At 27.0% G+C, this 20,888-nt stretch overlaps 1 protein-coding gene across 2 annotated transcripts in view; it reads right to left on the bottom strand.

Annotated features, from left to right (window-relative positions):
* LOC135923647 (uncharacterized) overlaps window positions 1–20,888 on the bottom strand; it is a 54,039-nt gene that overhangs the window by 19,705 nt on the left and 13,446 nt on the right. For both annotated transcript variants that reach the window (XM_065458512.1, XM_065458513.1), the window contains exons 4-19: window positions 20,448–20,525; window positions 17,809–17,938; window positions 16,514–16,575; window positions 16,367–16,417; window positions 12,308–12,389; window positions 9,362–9,488; window positions 8,997–9,075; window positions 7,492–7,699; window positions 6,711–6,820; window positions 6,321–6,405; window positions 6,077–6,203; window positions 3,387–3,558; window positions 2,915–3,010; window positions 2,471–2,547; window positions 2,047–2,140; window positions 1,582–1,631 (exon numbers count right to left, since the gene is read on the bottom strand). In XM_065458512.1, the coding sequence (XP_065314584.1) occupies window positions 1,582–1,631; window positions 2,047–2,140; window positions 2,471–2,547; window positions 2,915–3,010; window positions 3,387–3,558; window positions 6,077–6,203; window positions 6,321–6,405; window positions 6,711–6,820; window positions 7,492–7,699; window positions 8,997–9,075; window positions 9,362–9,488; window positions 12,308–12,389; window positions 16,367–16,417; window positions 16,514–16,575; window positions 17,809–17,938; window positions 20,448–20,525 (1,628 nt within the window). The remainder of the gene's footprint in view (window positions 1–1,581; window positions 1,632–2,046; window positions 2,141–2,470; window positions 2,548–2,914; window positions 3,011–3,386; window positions 3,559–6,076; window positions 6,204–6,320; window positions 6,406–6,710; window positions 6,821–7,491; window positions 7,700–8,996; window positions 9,076–9,361; window positions 9,489–12,307; window positions 12,390–16,366; window positions 16,418–16,513; window positions 16,576–17,808; window positions 17,939–20,447; window positions 20,526–20,888) is intronic.

Raw genomic sequence — 20,888 nt, 5'->3', positions numbered from 1 at the left:
ATTCTTCACATAATTTATATAACTTTTATTTCATAGAAATAGTATCAAAATAATTGAATTTTTAAGTTTTGGGAAGAGGTCAAAGGTGTTGTATGATGTTTTAAAACATATAGATGGATCAAAAGTTCGAAAATTAAAAAAATATTCGCCCACAAAATTTCTTCAAAGGCAAAATTCAATTACTGGCTTTCTTGAAGAATAGGAAGGCATAGTTGAAACGTTGAAAATGATAAGTAGATGGAATGATAAAGATGCATATAATACTGCAAAATAATTGTGCGCATATTTACCAAACTCCTTTTATAATATCAATTGTTTGTATGAATTATATTTTTACTAAAACTATAAATGTGAATAGAAATCTTCAAAGAGAAAAACTAAACATCGTTTGGCCAATGAATGAAGCCAATAGCCTTCTTAAATTATTTAAGAATGCTGAGGTAAATGCCACCAACATTTTTCTACTAATATTTAATATTATTTTAAATTTAGGTCATAAACTCTAAATTAAAATTGATAAACTTTGGCAAATCATTGATAAGATATTAACCTTGGAATCAGTATTTGATTTATAAAAACGCTATCTTTTACCATTATTAAAAACAATCATAACTCATTTAAATTTGATGGGCATGCAAAATATTTAAATATTTAAATTTTCTATTACCAACATTCTCTCAACAATTAGCCATTGCCATTAATATAATGCTTAGCATTAAAAAAATAAGCATTTTAAATGAATCTGACATTATTGCAGAATTCGAATAGCTAAAATCAGATAAAGAAGTTTGGTAATATGATCTAAGCACCATCATTATATAAGAGGGCCCAGCAACACTGTAGAATTGCAATTATTTCAGCAAACTTTAAACTTAAGAACTAATATTAAAACACTAATAATATTAGTTATACTCCCAAACATTACTTGAACCAATGATCGGTCATTTTCAATATTAACTAGACTTTAAAGTTATTTAAGGGCCTATGGTCAGACGAAAACTAATGGAATGACTCATCTAAATATATATAGGCTTTAATCCCACACCAATTAACCGTTATTAAAAATCGACTCAAATCGAGCAGTTAAACAACACTATTTAAAATGTTTTTACATTTTAAGAAAAAGAAATATGATTTTTAAAATAACCCCGGCCGAAGGCCAGACAAAATGGACACCCCCCCCCCCAATCCTTATGAAAAATTCCTAGCTACGTCACTGGTTGCGAGAGTCTTCAGAAGATGGAAAATGTAGAGCAAATTTAATGTTCAAGTTATTTAATTTTTTTGAGTTTTTTTATGTATGGGAAAAGTTGGAATAGATGTGATGTGAGAGGATGTAAGTTTGCGTCTTTAATTTGAATAGTCTGAAATTTATCGGTTAGGCATTTTACACATGCTGGAACTCTGCGAAATCCGATAAATTATTATACACTCCATTTTAATTATATACTATAACTATATTTATCATATTTTACCTAGTATATCCAACTAGTTTTTGCTTTTATCCATTTTAAAGTAAAATTCAATAAAATCTCCCAATCAAAAGTAAAATCATTAAGAAATATTTTTTTTTATATTAACTTCTTTGGAATAATAATCCCAAGCTTGCTGAAGCGCCTTGTGGAATAGTTCTAAATAATATATACGAATAGAGAAATAAAATTTATAGGAATTATGAAACTTACGGATAAGGGAATGGGTAAAAAAAAATATATCCGAATGAGATAAATTGTTAGAACAAGATATCCTTTAATAAAAAATGTCGCAAAATTGTAGTTTGAAATGCTCTTTCAAACTAAAAAATCTGTGATCTCTTAAGAAAATTAAGATTTTTTTGAGAATGCTCAGACAAGTTTTTTTAATCAAATTTTACCTTAAATTCTAATTTACTTTTGTAAAAAAATTTTAAAAAATGATTTTAATTTTCTTAAGAAAATATCTTCAATTTTGTTCTTTGAAATTTTTTTTTTTCAAACTCTGCAAATTGAAATACAACAAAATTTATATATGGAAAATTCTATTAAAGGGGAAAGAAAAAAGAATTACCATTATAATGAAAAGAGGAAGATATGGGATGAGGCCTTGCTCCAAATAATTCGGTTAAATCTTTGAATACTGGCATCAATTCATCATAAGCCACCTATTATAGAAGTGCATAATTTTATATATAGTTTATAATCAAGGGTAAAACTAAGTAATAGTCTATAAAACATCCTAAATACTATCATTACGAAACCAATTTAAACATTTAAAAAGTTTGATATTAAAATTACGTTATGTAATATAAATAATTTTTTTTTTACCCTTCATTATAAAACTAATTTAAACATTTAAAAAGTTTGATATTAAAATTACGTTATGTAATATAAATAATTTTTTTTTTACCCTTTCCTATTTTAGTTTGTATTTGTTTAGTAAGCAATATTTAAATTCAAGATTATAGTTACGAATAAATTAAAAAGTGGCATACCATGATCATTGAAGGCTTGATACCAGGTTGCATAATCAAAGTTTCTAACGTCATCCTTAGAGAGGTATGAGAGATCCCTATTTGTAAAAAAAAATATATTTCATTAGCCACTTCCTCCCCCTTAACATTCCCTAATTGTTAATTTTGTTGGTGCGACAAATAAATAAAAACATTGTGCCGTCTAGTTACTTAAATTTCTTTTGAATGAGTCATTTTGTAGAACAATTAACAAATGAATCATTAAAAAACTGATAACCTCCTAACAACGAAAATGATGGACGGCATATAAGATGATCATAAGATTTAATGAATATCTCAATGTAATATATTTTTTATTATTAATATGTTATGTATGAGTTAATTGTTTAAGATATTCTTTTTCTAAATAAATAAATGTTAATTATTAAGTAAAAGTTTTAAAAAACACTAAAATAATGAGATAACCTGCGACGACCAAAATTGGCGTATTATAAATAGGGTGAAACGCGTGTCCAGGCTTTATTAAAGGAGCAGGAGCTATGTATTCGTATATATGTTCATCTAAAAAAAATTATATTAAATTTATTTGAATCCAACTTTACAAAAATGAAAGGTAAGATACGTGCCCAGCAGAAATATAATAATTATAATTATTTATATTAATATGTCTTCATTAATCGCCTATGACAATATTCGTATTTATATGTGCCAATTGTAATTGTATGAGTTATTAGCATTTAATAATTTGATAAAACCAGAACTAAATTAGTTGAACTTTGTTATTTAAAAACATTTGAGAGGGTTTAATCAGGTCTTTAGGCTTTAATTAGAATCAAAGATTGGGACTTCATTATAACATTCTTTTTTATATTAATAAATGATGTTGCATTCTTTCCCCCTTCCATCGTTATATTTGGAATGTATAAATAATATAAACCATCGCAAAAATCGGCGAAATCCCCATATTTAGCGCAATAATCTCTGCGTTTGACGTTATCAGCCAAGGAAGGATCTGGTTTAATTATGATACCCTGAAAATTTTGTAGAGGCAAACAAAATTTAACGTCTATAGTCGGTGCCCAGGAACCATGGGCGTCTGGAAATTCTAACTGTTTTTTAAGATAAGAATAGATAAATATAATTTAAAATTTTATAGTTAGTTATGAGTAGTGTTGTTAAACGGCTCGTTTTGATCCGATTTTTAAAAACGGCTAACTCAATATTTTAGCTAGAAAAATATTGCTTAAGCCTCGAAATTACCTTTATGCCATCTATGAGTAAAATCTTCAGGCTTGGGCAATATTATTCTGGATAAAATATTGAATTAGTCGTTTTTAAAAATCGGCTCGAATCGAGCCGTTTAACAACACAAGTTATGAGCCAGACAACTCAAGTGATGTTCAATTTTTAAATAATCAAAATTAAAAGAGGTGAGAAAAAAAACAATATTGTAATTTTAACTTAAATGAAATTGAGAAGAATGGATTGCATCAAATAAATAGTCTCTATATAAAAGATTTGGATTATTCATTCAAGTGTTTCTAATAATATATGGAAAAAAAAGAAATAGTAAAATACTGTTTACTGCTTTAATTCAGTTATTCTTTCCCTTACTTTTCTTCTTTTTTTTTACCTATCATAGCAATTATTTAAAAATTTTACATGAATTATCAGAAATAAATTCGAAGATTACCCTACAATAATCCAACGCTATCGTGTTTACTTTTATATATTTCTTAATCTTTGTTATTATATCGTTAATGAGACTATTAACTGTTGTAATTTGCCAACATTCCTTTTATAATGAGGTTTAATAAACATCTTTGTAAATTCTAAACTCCATTCTTACATTTAGTAATGATGTATTATTTTCTCCATATTTTAAAGAAGTTATGCATTAATTTAATCTTGGTTATGATTTTACTTATACTGGTGCCCAAAAGCATCACTAGCATTTAATTTCAAGCTAACCTTTCGCAAATTTTTTTATTTTAGCCAAAATATTGTGTAAACCTCGAGATTTTCTTAACAGATTCCAGCATCTATATAAGAGGATTTTCACGAACAAAAAAGAGTTAATTCTATCTTAAAATGAGCAATAAAAATTTTTTATTTATATAATTTGCAAATAAAAATTCAATTTTTTTAGGGATTCTAAATTTTTTAAGAGGCTTGAGCCCTTGTGGGCTCACCCACTTACAACGCTGCTGCTAGCATATTATAAAAAATTCAAATGTATAAAATATTTTAAGGAAAATCAAAGAAGGGAAATAATTAATTTATGTTCATTATAATTTTATGAATTTTTAAAAATTTATAAATTACATATAAAATATCTTTTCTTTATAATAATGTTTAAATAAATGTTAATTAGAAGAAAAAAAATATATCCAGGTCAATGTGGAAGCTAGACTTGACCAGTTTGATTTCAATATTCCGAAATAGTATAACTTTATAACTTAACGGATATGTTGTTGATTAAGAACGACGCTCTAAGTGATTATATAGTTTAAATATTGCTATAACTATTTTTTAAGATAATATCATACATAGCTTGCCTATCAATGCCGAAGGCCTTGATAGCCTATAAATATGTTTAGTGGTGGTTACAACTTCTAGGAACTTCGCTAATGCCTATTAATGTATGGATTATCTCTGTAAAGCAAGGTCTCTTCCGAAAGCCAGCTAAATTCGTATGAAAAGATAAATCATTCTTTTTTGATAATGGGAATTATTAAGTTAGTGTTAAATTGAATAGAATGATCTTGTGTCAGAATATTGGTAATGCTTATTCTTTTTATAACAATTGTAAACGTTCTACCATAATCCATATCTTTCCAAAATCCAAATCATAACCATCCCAAAGGTGGTAAACCTTCACGACTACACTCATCCAATCCAAACATCGAAGAAATTCATCTCACAGATACAAAAAAAACTAATGGAATAGTGGACGGCCATAGATAAATCCAAGGAATGATGATTATAATATTAACGGGATCGGCTATTTTAATACTTATTATAAATATAAGCGTCATCATATTTTTTATTATTATAAAACTGCTTTATTTCCATTATTAATTTTTAAAAATTTAAAAAAATATTTTTCATAATATAAATAATAAAATATAGGAAATAATCAGAGCATGTAGTATCAAAGCTAAATTCGGTATAAAATGGTAGAAATATTAAAAATGCAGGCAGGGCCTAGAAAATGATTAATAAGCAGTGCCCTGGTTCGTCTTATTTCTAAACAGTCATCGGTTTAGCCGTCTATAATAGCTTCCTCTACACAACCTAAAATGAAAGTGTCTCTTTAGATTTACATAAATGGTAAACGTTTATGTTATTTATAATGGAAAAAAAATATAAAAACAAAAAATGATATTTATTTAATGCACAAATTTAAACAAATCATAATAGGGTTGTTCTAGGTCAAAATCTTGTTTGGTCTGAGTTTTAAAAACGAAGTGAACCGGGACAAGCCCTGAGTATTTCTATTTAATATGAATTGTAGCAATAAAATTTTTAATTAAGATTTGTAAAATGAGTTTTTTTCATCCTTCGGTAGAATTGTATTAGACAAGATCAATAATATAAATATAAAATATTGGATGACTTATTTACATCTTCAATGCTGGAAAATCCTTGTATCCCCTTTTGACCTACGAAATACCAAGAGCCTCTGTATTTAAGGTTTTGCACCATGGAGCTCCCTAATTCAAAGAATAGTTTTTTGGCGTGATTTGTCAATCTGGATTTTGCGCATTATGGACAAGCAATTATAAAGTTTACAAAAAAAATTGGGGATATTAATATAAAATGAAATGGTATTACAGTTTCTTAAAATATATTTGCCAATTGTTTGTACTTTGACGAAGCGTCATCGAATGATGCCACGATAATTGTGTCACCTACTTGCAAGGATTCTAAAAATATTTCCAAACTTGAACTGTCTAAAAAAATATTTATATAAAAAAGGAGTAATTCGAGACATAGAAAATTAATCGGATAAAAAAAATAAAAATAATTAAAATCATTAACCAATGTTTATACATAATTACCCGCTAATAGTACTTATATAAAGTGTTAAAATCGGAAAGGTTAACTGGTAAACCCGGTCTGATGTTAGGGACTGGGTTAAAAATATTTTGAAAGCCGGGGTGGGCCTGCAAATGGATACTTCTGTAGGTCTCCCTTAAATACTAAAAATATACTCTAATATAAATTTTTTGCAAATATTAAAAAAAATAATAATAACCTTCATTGTAAGTGTCGAAATGACCTAATCTCACAACTCCTTTAGATTTTTCATCGATATGAGCAATATTCAATCCTCGGCCTCCTCCGTTCAATTTTTTGTCGAAATAACTTTACCGTAAAAATAGATGTACATGTTACTATATTTTTTGTTAAGGCTATGACCTAAATATATTTTAAAAAACCTCAAAATTTATAAAATTATGAAATGTCTAAAATCTTCTATTAAAATATGTTTATTTAAAGTTTTGCAAAATTTGAAATTTATAATTTTTACCCAATTATTTTTTATACTTCCCATTTAATTTAAAAACTTCCCCTTTTGACTAATATAACTGCCCATTTCATATTATAATTTGAAAGATATTTAATATTACTTACCTTTTTTTTTCGTAAACATTTCACAACTGTATAAACTTTAAGCTAAAATTTATTACATTTTAATATTCTCTAACTTCAAAATATTAATAAATCTTCGCAAATTTGAAAATGATTTTGATCACTATTTTATTTTTATACTAAAAATAACTTATTTCTCTTTATTTAGGTTACCGCCTAATCAAGAAAAAAAAACAATTTATTTGAATAAATAAATATAATTCTTTTATATTTATTTAATCTCGTGATCGTCTTACATTAATTTAAATTTTTTTTAAAGAACTATTCATACCGACTATCCTTGACTATATAAATAAAATAACGAATATAATAATAAACAAAATTATTCCACAGAAATAAATTTATAAACAATAGAAAAATAATATGTAAAATATGGGCAAAACTATATTCCGTTAATGCACATCCTAACGAAGTCTTTGTCCCCTTTCCCTATGTAAATGTGGACGGGAATATTTGGTGATCGGTCATGATCAGAATTATCGATGGAACATTCGCCACATGAAGTGTTAACGCTAGATTGCACGATTCTGATATCCTTCGTTTCTTTGATTTTATCGGATTCCAGCACGAAATTCGGAATCAACTGGCCGACTTTTATTTTTGTTGGAAGGAGGAATTGAGATTCAAAAATAAAAGTTCATAAATAAGGGTGTATAATTAAATACGTATGACCGTTTCTCAATTGATTAGCTAATATATAACTTTGGTCAGGAATATATTTCATAATTAGAAATTACTAAGATTTATCGTGTTTGGGGGAGCGTAAAAGCCAAGTTAGATTTTTCTGCAAATTAAGGCGTGCTCAAAATTGGCTTAAATTTTCTTTCTAAAAAACATATTTTGACACGACAATCGACATTATATAGTATATCGGCCTTTTATTTTTTTAACCTTTAAATTATTATTATCCTTTTTTTCGAACAGTAAAATTTCCAATAATAAATGTCTGACAACGAGCAAAGTTTTAGCACCAGCCAGTATAAATAGTGGGAGGGACTTGTAATATATTACATTCGTATTTTGGTAAGATTATGATATGTTAGCCATAAATACCATTGGCTATCTTTTATTTATTTATCTATCATATGATTGATTGAATTTTATTTATTAATTTTTTTAAAATTTTTTGTTGAGTGATATTTTTATTATTGAAAACCATTGGTTGTTAATTTTTATACATATTTTTTTTTAAATAAATTTTTTAAATTTTAATAGTGAGAATAGATGTTTAAAATATTTATTCGAAAATAATATATTTTTGTAGACCCGGTTAACAGAAGCATAAATACCCAATCCATAGAGCGTCTTTAGAGTGACCTCAAAATAAAATATGTTAAATCTAGAAGGTCGTAGTTTATAGAAAATTACATAGCAACATATTTAATTAAAGAAGAAAGAAAATATAAATCCATTGAATATCTTTAAAAATGTTTTAGAAGATATTATTCAAGCATTTCCTATTATAAATATATAGAATATATATTTTGTTATACATTTTTATACTTTAAATTTTAAAAACAAATATTTTAAATAAAGAGTGAAGTATTTAATTGTATGCTCAGATATGTAATTAGAAATAAGGCTTATAATTTTGATATAATTGACCATTGAAAAAGAAAGGTCTCTAAATTACAAATCTAAATCAATTTAAATTTTATCCTGTCCATCTCATTTTTATTTATCTCTTTGCGTAAAAATTAACAACCAATGGTTTTCGATAATAAAAATATCCTTCAACAAATTTTTAAAAAAAATAAATTGAAATTCAACCAATCATATGACTGATGAATAAATAAAAGATAGCCAATGGTAATTATGGCTCACAAACCATAATCTTACCCGTATTTTCACCCTATTGTAATGTAAAAATGAATATATAAAAAATTACCGGGCGATTTTAAGCAACCGGAAATCTCAATCTTGGCCCCAAAACCATCTTTATCTTTTGCATTCTTTTTGCGTCCAATCTAACAAGAATTATAAAATCAAATTAATTAATAAACAAGATAAAAAAAGTTTTTAAATGGATGGAAGTTTTATAGCTCCTATAATTTCTTGCATTAACCATTTATAACTTATATTAGAATATAATAATATAAGTATTATATTAATTCATTTAAAAATAATTAAAATCTTACAAGGGTAGGGAGCTGAAAAATTAATGAAAAAAACTGACGTCGACATTAAATAACCTAAATTTAATATTTATATTTGTAAGAGAGTAAAATTAGCATAAATATATGTTATATCTACTTTTTCGATAGCGAGTCCTTTTTGTAAACCCAATTGTCCTATCATTATAAAATTCTCCCTGTATTGCAAATCGTTTATTAGGACACTCCCATATTTTGATAATATTTCTTTTCCAAATTTGGTTAATCTATAATTAAGGAAATCTAAATAAGCCAACGAAGTAGTAGGATAGGATATATATATATATGTTTCTTTCTGTCTTTGTTTCATTAAGCCGATCGAAAATTATCCATTAAGAAACTTTAAAACTGGGCTTGTTTAAACATTCGTATCTAATTAATAAATTGAGCTTAATACCCCGATTTAAATAATGCCCATCGCAATAATTATTAAATTGTTTTCTAATGGAGATCAAGCCCTTTAAGAAGTATTGTTAAAGTTTATTTGAACCGATATTTAAAAATGCTAAGGCCATTCCAAACACAACGTTTTTTTAATGCATACAATTTTACGTTTTTTAATATCTAACTAGTTTGATATTTTTTAACGATTAAATGGCGCCTGATAAGATTGAAGTAAACAAATAAATATTTTTATATTATTCTTCAATAATAAAATGATTTTAGAGGAAATTTTATATCCGATTTGATCAATTTTGTAAAGGATCCTGAGGATTTATGGAATCAATCTAATTATATATTCTAATAGATTATTAGTAGATGAACTATAGGCATTAAGTAATAAAAAAATCGAACAAGTCTTTTATATTGCATCGTTGACTACTTTATAATTCGAATTTTTAATCAATAAATTTTTTATACTATTTATTAGTAAGCATTAATATTGAAAATAAATTTTAATTATTTAGAATAATTAATATTTATTTTATTAAATCAATACAATATAAGTTCTTATTTAAATAAAATTTATTATCTTTACCCTATATAAATTATTAATTATTTACCAGAATTCATCCCCAAATGTATGCAAATTAAAATGAAAGAATTTGAGAATTCTTTTTTAAAGGTAAAGATAAAAAAAGAAAAACACATTCAGGGGTTATTGCCAAATCTAGCACTCCATGGTAATGGTATGATTCCCTATCATTTCACTATTCCTCGAAGAACATTAAATAGTATCACAGGAGAGAGGTTTAGGGTTAAAAAGGATCCTAAGGTTAATATTTTGATAAAATGTTTTTGGTAGATAGTGTAAAGAAGGTACCAAATGAAATTAAGGATGCAATGAAAATAAATTTTTAAACTAATTATCGTTCTTTCTCTATTAAATAATGCTATAATGTGGATGATTCTATAGAGGAAGATTAAAAAGTTTGTATTATATTTTTTATATTCACACTAAAATGGCAAAACTGATTCGAGTTATGAACTCAGTTTTTAAACTCGAGTCAAGAAAAATCATAAATTTTTATTTCATTTTATTTTTAGAAATAAATAAAAATGGGAAGACTTGCCTAGCTAATATTTTGGCAAAACCCCCCGTTTTTTCTGTATAAATCACGTTTTATCGGTAAAAACCTTGATTTTTATTCGAGTCGCTTAATTCAGAATTAAAATCAAATATAGATATCTAAATAATTTAGATTTCAGAATCCTTTATTTATCCTATTTTTAAATAGTAGGGTTCATTCGACTCCAACTTAGAGTCGAGATAGTAAAAAAAAATACTTAAAATGGATGCTTCAAAATCTATTTTTGTTTCACGAACTCGAGCGGAGTCGCAAAAAATGGTTCAGACTCGAGCATAAAAACTTTAGACCCAATTATTCTCTTGAAAATTAATAAATGAAATATGGATTTTTTAGACCCATATTTAGTATTAACGCTATTACGCTATTAAAGCATAAGATTAGTGAATTAGGGTATCAAAAATAGAATATGTTTGCGTTCAAAGTTATAACCAAATAAGGTTAGCGTTAAAATTCGTAAACGCTTTTATTCCTATGTTGGATTTAATAATTTAAAATATTTATATTTTTACTACTGTTAATAATCAATTTTCAAAATTTTGCCTGATATGTGAGAGATTTCGAGCAAAAATATTTATGGTTTTAATATATTTTTCCAAAAACCCTTTTATAAGTATAAATTATAAAAATTACCATCTTCCAAATCAATATAAAATTTAGTAAACATATTCCTTATAAATTTTAGACCATCAAATATAAGTTATTGTATTTATTTTATATACGATTTATATAAGACATCTTCTTGGAGTTAAGTTGCTGGCTATGGATAAAGAGTTATAATGTTTCTTCTGATGAAAGCCGTAAAAAAGTAATTTTGAGTTATTAATGATTATTCCATAAAACGAAATTATTTTAAATGTAATAACTTTGATAATTTATTTAGTGTTGTTAAATGGTTCGATTGATTTGGGAAGGTTTTTTAAGAAAGGTTAACTCGCCTAGTGATTTTGCTTATAGATAGAAAAAGATTTGATCATCTATTAGCTAAATGTGGAGGCTTGTGCAATATTTTTTTAGCTAAAATATTGAGTAAGCCGTTCTATACTAGTTTGGACATCTATATTTGATTTCAATATTAATATAGGGTAAAAGTAAAATTAACAATATTTGTACATTTGAGCAAAGCAAAATGATTGGTTAAATAAAAGTGCTAAATCGAAATTACTTAGATATTTTTAATCGATTTTATTGCTGAATTAAACGACTCGAGTTCACAATAAAAATCAAGCTTTTACCACGGCGTTTATACAAGATAATAAGGACATTTACCAAAAATTTAGCTAGGTTCCTAATTTTCTCTATTTCCAAAAAACGAAAATAAAAATTAATAATTATTTTTTAATTTAAGATTATTACGAACTACTCGTCCTCGAGCGAATTGTGAACTAAGTTAGTCTACTAAATCGATTAATGACTCTAATGAACTCCATTATTTAACAACACTAGATATTAATAGCATTACCTTTAAATGATAATTTTTATAAAAAATTATATATATTTAACAGGGATAAAAAAACTTAGCAGAACATTCGTCATAACACACGATCACTATTATAAAATGATTTGGGACTGTCTTGAGAAATTTGATGAGTGGATAATCTTTAAAAAAACATATTTTGGGGAGTTTTTATAAAATAAAATTTAAAAAAAATATCAATCAAAACTTATTTAATTATCTCATTATCTGGATTAAATATTTCTTTAGTTACAATTTATAGCATTTTAACTTATAAAATGTCATTCCAAACAAGTGTATCATTTTCAATTTGGAAAACAAGCTCAAAATAATATTTTGCAAGTTTTAAATGTTATATTATTTTCAAAGTAAAACATTATATAAACTACCTTAGTCATAATGTATATGTACATAATTATATAAGATCAACTAGAAAAACTAAAAATTAAATGGATGCTCCTCAAATTATCAAAAGTTCGATTGGTGATTTGTGTTCCACTTCTTAAAACAGAAGAATGAGTTAATATGACTAAGTAAAAATATTAAAACAGAGTAGCGTAGGTTATGCCTACTTATAATTTAAGCGCGCATTTTATATTTGAGAAAAACGTTTTTACGTCGTGATATATAGCGCTTATGCCCTCTAGCGTTGAAAATACAACAGAGCTACGCTAGGTTTTCCTTATTTCCATTTAATTGGAACAAAATTTAATTTGGGTAAAAAGAAAAATATGAGTATCCCTCTACACGTTTGGAGGCAAGCCGCACGTACTTGTACGTGCAACATTCCGAAAAATGTTGCAGACGTCCATAGGCTTTGTAAAAAAAGGAGAGTGGGTCAAAAACAAGAGCCTATGCCCGAGAACTTCAGTATAAATTAATTTAATTTAAGGATGGGTTTTGGATGTTTTTTTTTAAATTTAAAGTATTTTCCTTTAACATTCATTTTGAGAAAAATTAGTATATCATTTACTTTATCCGTTGGAGGCGCATGCTATGGTTTATGGAATATATTTAGAAATAGTAATGATATTTTAGATTTTATCAAGCCTAGAATTTATATTTTAAATATCTTTGCTTGATACGGAATAGTTTTTTAATGAAATTTTTGCAATTATTATTTTTTGCTCCATCAGGTCTTTTATTGTCTTATAATACCACAATATTTGGTGTTTTATAAGTATATAGCCATGTTATGGCATCATGCACTAGCAGAGTTTCTTATGATATGAGCAAGGAATTAAATTCGGCGTTTCTTTAAGGTAATGTTTATTGGGGTGTGTTTTGAAATTCTCAGAGATTGGTGTTTGATATAACTTTAGGGTAAAAAATACCATTTATAGTGCGGAGGCAATTATTTATGAAAGATTGCAATCTCCAGTTCTCTGTCTTATTTATTTCCCATATGTCTCCACCAAAAATCAATATTGGGATTATTGTTGAGTTGAAGATTCTTAGTCTGGTGAACACTGAGATCTCTTTGGTTTTCCATATCTTCATGTATTTGTAAAAAGTCTAGCTTTCTGTATCCTTATTTTCATCTCCTCCTTGCAGCATCCTTTATTGTCTATATTTTATTTTATCCACTATCTTAAATATTCTTCCTATTGTAAAATTTTGTATTTGAGAGATATTGGGGGAAGTCAAATGAGGCATTAGAAAAAATAAGAAAGCTAGGAAATGATTTAAATAGAGACTTATGGAAAGATATACAGAAACTGCTGCAAAGAGATAGAAGAATCTATATTGCAAGAAAGGGCATTGAAAGAGATAGAAAAATCTATATTGCAAGAAAGGGCATTGAAATTGATAAGGACATGAAAAAAAAATAGGATTTATGACGCTTACAAAAAATTAAAATATTCCTGTAAACCATACAGTTTCAAGAAACTCCCCTCCTTAGTTTTAGCGAATGGAAGGGAAATCATTGACCAAGAAGAGCAGATAGCTTTATGGCTAGATTATTACATGATGGTTTTTGATCCAAGGAAAGTATTCTGTCCAACAAACACAAATATGAACCCAGCCCCGCCCCCGTCGGGTTTCTCCATAAATGAAATCGAAAAAGTAGTTAAAAAAACTGCGGAAACCTGGGCTTGATAATAATACTGCCGAATACCTAAAAATTGCACCCAGAACAGTATCTTCCTTTATTCTATCCTTTTTCAAAAAAATCTGGGAAAGCGGCGAAACCCCAGCGGAATGGAACAAATCCTCTCTGTGTAATTTCCTTAAGATCAAAGACCCTAAGAAATTTACAGATTATCGTGCTGTAGCCCTCACATCTTCTGAATCTAAAATCTTTATGGTCCTCCTAAAGAACAAGATTATGACATCAACACCATATTTGTTACCAAAATACATTTGCGCTTACAGACCAAATAAAAACATACTGGAACCAATACTTACATTTAATTATATAAAAATGTTGGAAATACAAAATACCTACTTCACTTTTGTAGATTTTAAGTAAGCGTTTTGTGATAACGTAAACCACGATACTCTATGGATGACACCAGAATGTAGCATTGAAAAAAATATTATCAACATCCTAAAAAACCACTACTCCAATCTATCTACTTGTTTCAAAAAAAACATTAAAATATTCCCCCCCCCCACCGTTCAGAATAAAAAAAAGCGTGAAACAAGGATGTACACTCTCGCCCCTCTTGTTCGACATCATAATTTATAAAATAATAAAGAAAGCTCTAGTTACAGCCGATCTAATAGATATTGGTTCTAAGGTTATGATGTTGGAAAATCGGATTATCTCATATGCAGGTGACATTGTTGTGATATCCACAAGTATTGAAGAAACAAAAAATTTACTTCACCTCTAAGTCTGAGAATGGGACTTTATATAAACTGTAACAAAACTTTCATCCTTCCCCCAGTACCTCTCAAATACAAAATTTTACAATAGGAGTAAACGTATTTAAGATAGTGGACAAAATAAAATATATAGGAGTCATTTAGACAATAAAGGATGCTGCAAGGAGGAGATGAAAAAGGATACAGAAAGAGGGGCTTTTTACAAATACATAAAGATATGAAAAACCAAAGATATCTCAATGTTCACCAGACTAAGAATTTTTAACTTAACAATAATTTCAATATTGCTTTTTGGTGGACACATATGGGAAATAAATAAAACAGAGAACAGGAGATTACAATCCTTCATAAATAATTGCCTCCGCACTATAAATAATATTTTTTACTCTAAAATTATATCAAACAAACACCAATCTCTGAGAATTTCAAAACACACCCCAATAAACATTACCTTAAAGAAACGCCGAATTCAATTCCTTGATCATATCATAAGAAACTCTGACCATAATCTAGTTCATGATACCATAACATGGCTATATACTTACAAAACACGAAATATAAATCTTTATTAAGGCAATAAAAGACGTGATGCAACTAAATTTAAATATGAAACAATAATTGCAAAAATTCCATTAAAAAACTATTCGATCAACAAAGATATTTAAAATAAATAAGCTTAATTTTTCTCAAAATAAATGTTAAGGAAAATACCTAATTTAAAAAAAGCATCCAAAACCCACCCTTAATTCTTTCTTTCTTTCTTTCTCTTTCTTTCTTTAATTAAATTATATTGCCGTTCTCGGATATAGGCTTGTTTTTGACCCGCTCTCTTTTTTTACAAAGCCTATGGACGTCTGCGACATTTTTCGGAATGTTGCGCGTACAAGTACGTGCGGCTTGTCCACAATTAAATTTTGTTCCAATTAGATGGAAATGAGAAAAACCTTGCGTAACTCTCTTGCACTTTTAACGCTAGAGGGCATAAGCGTTATATATCACGTATCACGTAAAAGTGAGTTGTCATTCCATTTTGTAGGTATTCTTTCTTTTTCCTTCGCTCTTATCATTTACAGTATGCCAAATAAAATGTCTTATTTATTTCATTGAAACTTGTTATTTCGCTTAAATAAAGAATATCTTGGTCCAATTTCAGTAATACCTCTCAAATACTACTAATATGAATATTTTCGAAGTCTTAGAATCGAAAACTAAGATTAAAATAGATAATTTTTTATACCATGACTATGAATTCAAAGAATAAAAAATAATGATATTTGAATCAAATTACCGTTGTTATAGGTATCAAAAAGTTGATCGTTTAGGATTTCTTTGGTAATCACTACGAGTTTTCAATAAATAAATGAAAAGAAGGATTAGATATTTAAGAGTTAAATATTATGTAAATTTTGTCATGTTGTATATTTGTGTGCATTACCATTTATACGAATGAGATGTAGTCCCCTCCCCTTTGTATGTTCATCCTTGATCAGATCTATTCTATATAAATATTTTACGTTTGTAGAGAAAAATATACTTTTATAATCAAATTGGAGAGATTTTTAAAGAAAATAAATCTTTGGTCGGATCCGTCCAACAAATTTTTTCTCGGATCGGGTTAGACCTATATAAACCGATTCGATGCTGGGTTCTATTATAAACATAATGATATCAAAAGGTGAATATCAAATAATTAATTTTATTGAAAAATGGTCAAATATTTGGCTTGATATTTAATTTATGGGAAAGCAATAATTTCTAAGACTTTCAGCAAACAGGGCATAAATTTGAGATGATTTAGGAGGCAGGTCCCCTCAGATAAATTATAGCTGCTAATGGAATTTGTAAATATAAGTGTTGTTAAACGGCTCGATTTAGCCAATTTAAAATTAAGATTTTAGCCTATTAAGCAGCCTCAAGATTTCGTTAATAGTTGTACAAATCATTCAGCCATCTCTGAGCAAAATCTCCAGGGTTGAGTAAAATTTTTTGGGCTAAGATATTGGGTTAGCCGTTTTTAAAAATTGAGCCGTTTAACAACACTAAATAAATATTTTTAAAATTATAATTAGAAGTAAATTGTAATTATAAAAAAAATAAGCTAATATTATATAAATTAGTAATTTACAAAAATTCAATTGTCTAAATTTAACTAACATGATGCAGAATATTCCTTAAATCACATTCTAAAATGGATATCGTATTAAACTAGTATTATTGGTTTAAAAATTTGTGGGTGAGACCTCTATTATTAGCAAAAACTAGACTCTACTTTTCACATCTTCTAAAATTGCTAACCATTTATAATTTTAAAAACATAATGGTTTGCGTCAATGTTAAAAGATATATAAAACTAGTTTTTGCTAATAAATCTTATTTATAACACTCAGCCTGAATATAGAAACAATTTTAGCTTTATTTGTCTAAAACGAAATTTATTGCTAACAAAAACAATTACCCGCCCCTCCCCACTCCTGTTTACCCCAATTGAAAATTCCTGTTGTAATTATATTATTATAACTATGCAATTCGTGGTTTTCAAGTTCACTAAATTTGGAAAATTTAAAATACCCCCCCCCCCCCATCTAATATTTAAAACTATATATCTTTTGCTTCGTAAATAATCTTAGATCAAATTGGATATATTAGGTTTATAAAAATTGGCTAGTTAATTAGAGTAATAGAGGCTTCGTTGATTTTATATGTAGCGTAATAATAAATTTAAGTTTATACGTTTGTTCATCGATGCACACGAATGGATGTTGATCCAATTTGTCTCCAGATATAACCTTATAAGGTATCTCGGAACCGTTACACCGCATATTAATACATGGGGCCCTGTTTATTTTGGTCGTACGAGCTTCTAAATTTTAGTTATAAGATCATCCATTTTGATAATATTTATGTATACTAAATAATGGATTAATAATAACTGCAAGAATAATAATGTTGGAATTACAATAGACTTAACTCAATGTTTTAAAACCTGGATCAAAAAAGGTTCTGATTCAAGTTCTGATTTTTTTTAAAAAAGTGACTCTGGTTGGTTCCAAAATATCGAAAAGTGATTATGGCACTTAAATTTGACACGCTTCAGAGGGTACCAGTTTGCAAACTCTGTTAACCAGAGTTGTTAAAGTATCTAGATACTGTATCTAGATATAAAAATGTAGTATCTGTATCAAGATAGATTTTTTAGAAAGATATCTGTATCTGTATCTAGATATTTTTTAGAGGTATCTGTATCTGTTTTTAGATACTTTTTAAGATACATTTTATATACCCCTTTTTTTATTATAAATAAAAATATTTGACTGTAAAATTTATTTTATTTCATACGAGCTTATGAAATAAATAAATATATATATATTATATATTAATATTTATTAATACTATAATAAAGAATTATATATACATAAAATATTAAAACTTATATATAAAAAATATATATAAATATTCATTAATTTAAATATTATGTCCGAGTTTATCAATAAACCATACAAATTTTAATATTACAATATGGAAATGGTAAATTTTATTTTTTTTATAACTAAATTTTTAAGTTTATATATTTATTTAGATCTATATCGATGAAGAAGAGGAAGCAACAAGTTCTATTGCTTTACCATGGCCAAATTGAGCATATTTTAAAATAATATCTCAAAACAAAGAAAACAATTAATTCTCTGATGGTAAAAGGTTTGCCGTGTCTACCTAAAAATACAAAAATATCCGTCAGTATGACCAACGTGCAATATCGTGAAGCACATAAGGGTATAGATATTATATATTTAAAATTCTAATTAAAATTTTAAGAGAAAATATCCAACCTTGTTAACAAAAATAAAAAAGGGGAAGGAAAATAAAATACTAAAGAAAATATTGGCAAGGCTCATCCTCCAATAATATTTTTCCTAAAAGACCTTTGACTTTAACTCAAGGCACTTTAGATGATTTAATTATTGCTTTTATTATAGATGGCATGCAGCCATTATAAAAGAAAACAATTGATACAAAGATTAGCTGGTGAATTATCAAAGTCATCAACTGACTGCAAGCAAATAACCTACCAAAAAAACAAATAATTTAATTTCAGATTTTTTTCAGTACCCTACAGCAGATATAATTTCTAATAATGATTTAAATTTTGATAATCAACAAATTTTAAATAACTTTTTCAAAAATAAATGTAGAGATTTTAGCATTTTTAAAGAACTGATATAAAATTGTTATTTATTAAATATAACACTACAATTCCTTCAAGCGCCCCTGTGGAAAGACTATTTAGTGTTGCTAAAAATGTCTTCACAGATAAACGAGGATGCCTAAATGATCAAAATTTTGAAAATATTTTATTACTGAAATCTAATAATTATTTAATCATATATTTTCATATATTATATTAAAATTATAATTTTAGTTATATTCTGATAAATGTTATATCGCGTCAATAAATTTTTAGCTCATTTCATGAATTTTCACAATATAATATTAATTTAGGTTTATGCAAACCTATAAGAGCATAAAAAAATGTATCTGTATCTTGATAACTTTTTAGACGCTGTATCTAGATAACTTTTGAGACTATGTATCTGTATCTGTATCTAGATCCATTTAAAAAGTATCTTTTAACAACTCTGCTGTTAACGCAATCAAAAGATAATTCCAAAATTTAATAAATTATAAACTGCTAAAAAGAATGGGGCAATATTTTGAACAATTATTTGCACTTTTGTTAGAACCGGTTCATGAAACCGGTTTCCAAAAATTTTTAAATGGATTGGTTTCAATAATTTTTTTATAAAAAAAAATAGGGTTTCCAGGTACCCGTTCCTAGATAGGTTGTCTCGTCGCTCGGAGGGTTTTGAAGCCTGATTCTAAACTCTAGTTCGAACTAAAAATTGCAAAATGTAGTAAATATTATTCGGATATGCCACTGATACTTTACGGTATCAGCTGATATACCCTAGCATCGGTATGGGCTAAAAAATGAGTATGTAACATTTTTTTCTACTTTGTAAAGTATGATTTTATATGGTGCATCATTTTCAAACTTAACGAATATCATTTAATAATAACACCGGATGAGTAATATAGTAGTATTCTATATCCATTTTTAGAAAAAATTGTTCAGAACATTTAAAAAATGAAGTATTTCTTGTATTTTAGATAGGAGATACCAATTTGTAAATACGAATAAAGTACCGAAAAATTCATTTATCAAAAAAATAAAAGCATTTTGAAAAATAAATTGGATATAGAACAATTATAATACTCGGCCGACGATAAGTAGATCCGTTTATCATAAATAGATAAAATGGTAATAAGAATTAATTGTTTAAAAAAAATCAATAGGTATAAAGGATTTTAACGTGTTATTAGAGGCGTAGAGAAGTGCTGGCCTAATCGAGGTATTTCTAGGTGAGTTGGTTGAATGATTTGATAGCCACCTATTCATAATATAAAATGAATATTTTATAAACCATATATATACACTTCTTTTTCTTCTTTTTTTATACGGAAAAATTTCGTTAAGCTTTGAAAGGCTGTGAGTATAGTTGTTATTCGTTTTTTTTTAAATTATAAGCTACAAGTAACAGAGCCCTTCCATTACAAATCGGAATTAAAAAAAGTAGGACTGTACTAGTAATGTTAAAAAGTTCGATTCGTGTCGATTTTAAACCGTCGGATTAAGATTTTAGCCAATATAATATTATGTAAGCCTCGAGATTTGACACTATGACCAATATATCTTTAAGCTTACATTATTATTTTGACTAAAATATTAATCGGGTCATTTTATAAATCGAACA

Source organism: Gordionus sp. m RMFG-2023, chromosome 2 (assembly GCF_954871325.1).
Source record: "Gordionus sp. m RMFG-2023 chromosome 2, tfGorSpeb1-WG-v2, whole genome shotgun sequence".
NCBI lineage: Eukaryota > Metazoa > Nematomorpha > Gordioida > Chordodea > Parachordodidae > Gordionus > Gordionus sp. m RMFG-2023.
The sequence above is the reverse complement of the archived record's forward strand: the minus strand, read 5'-3'. Positions and strand labels throughout refer to the sequence as shown.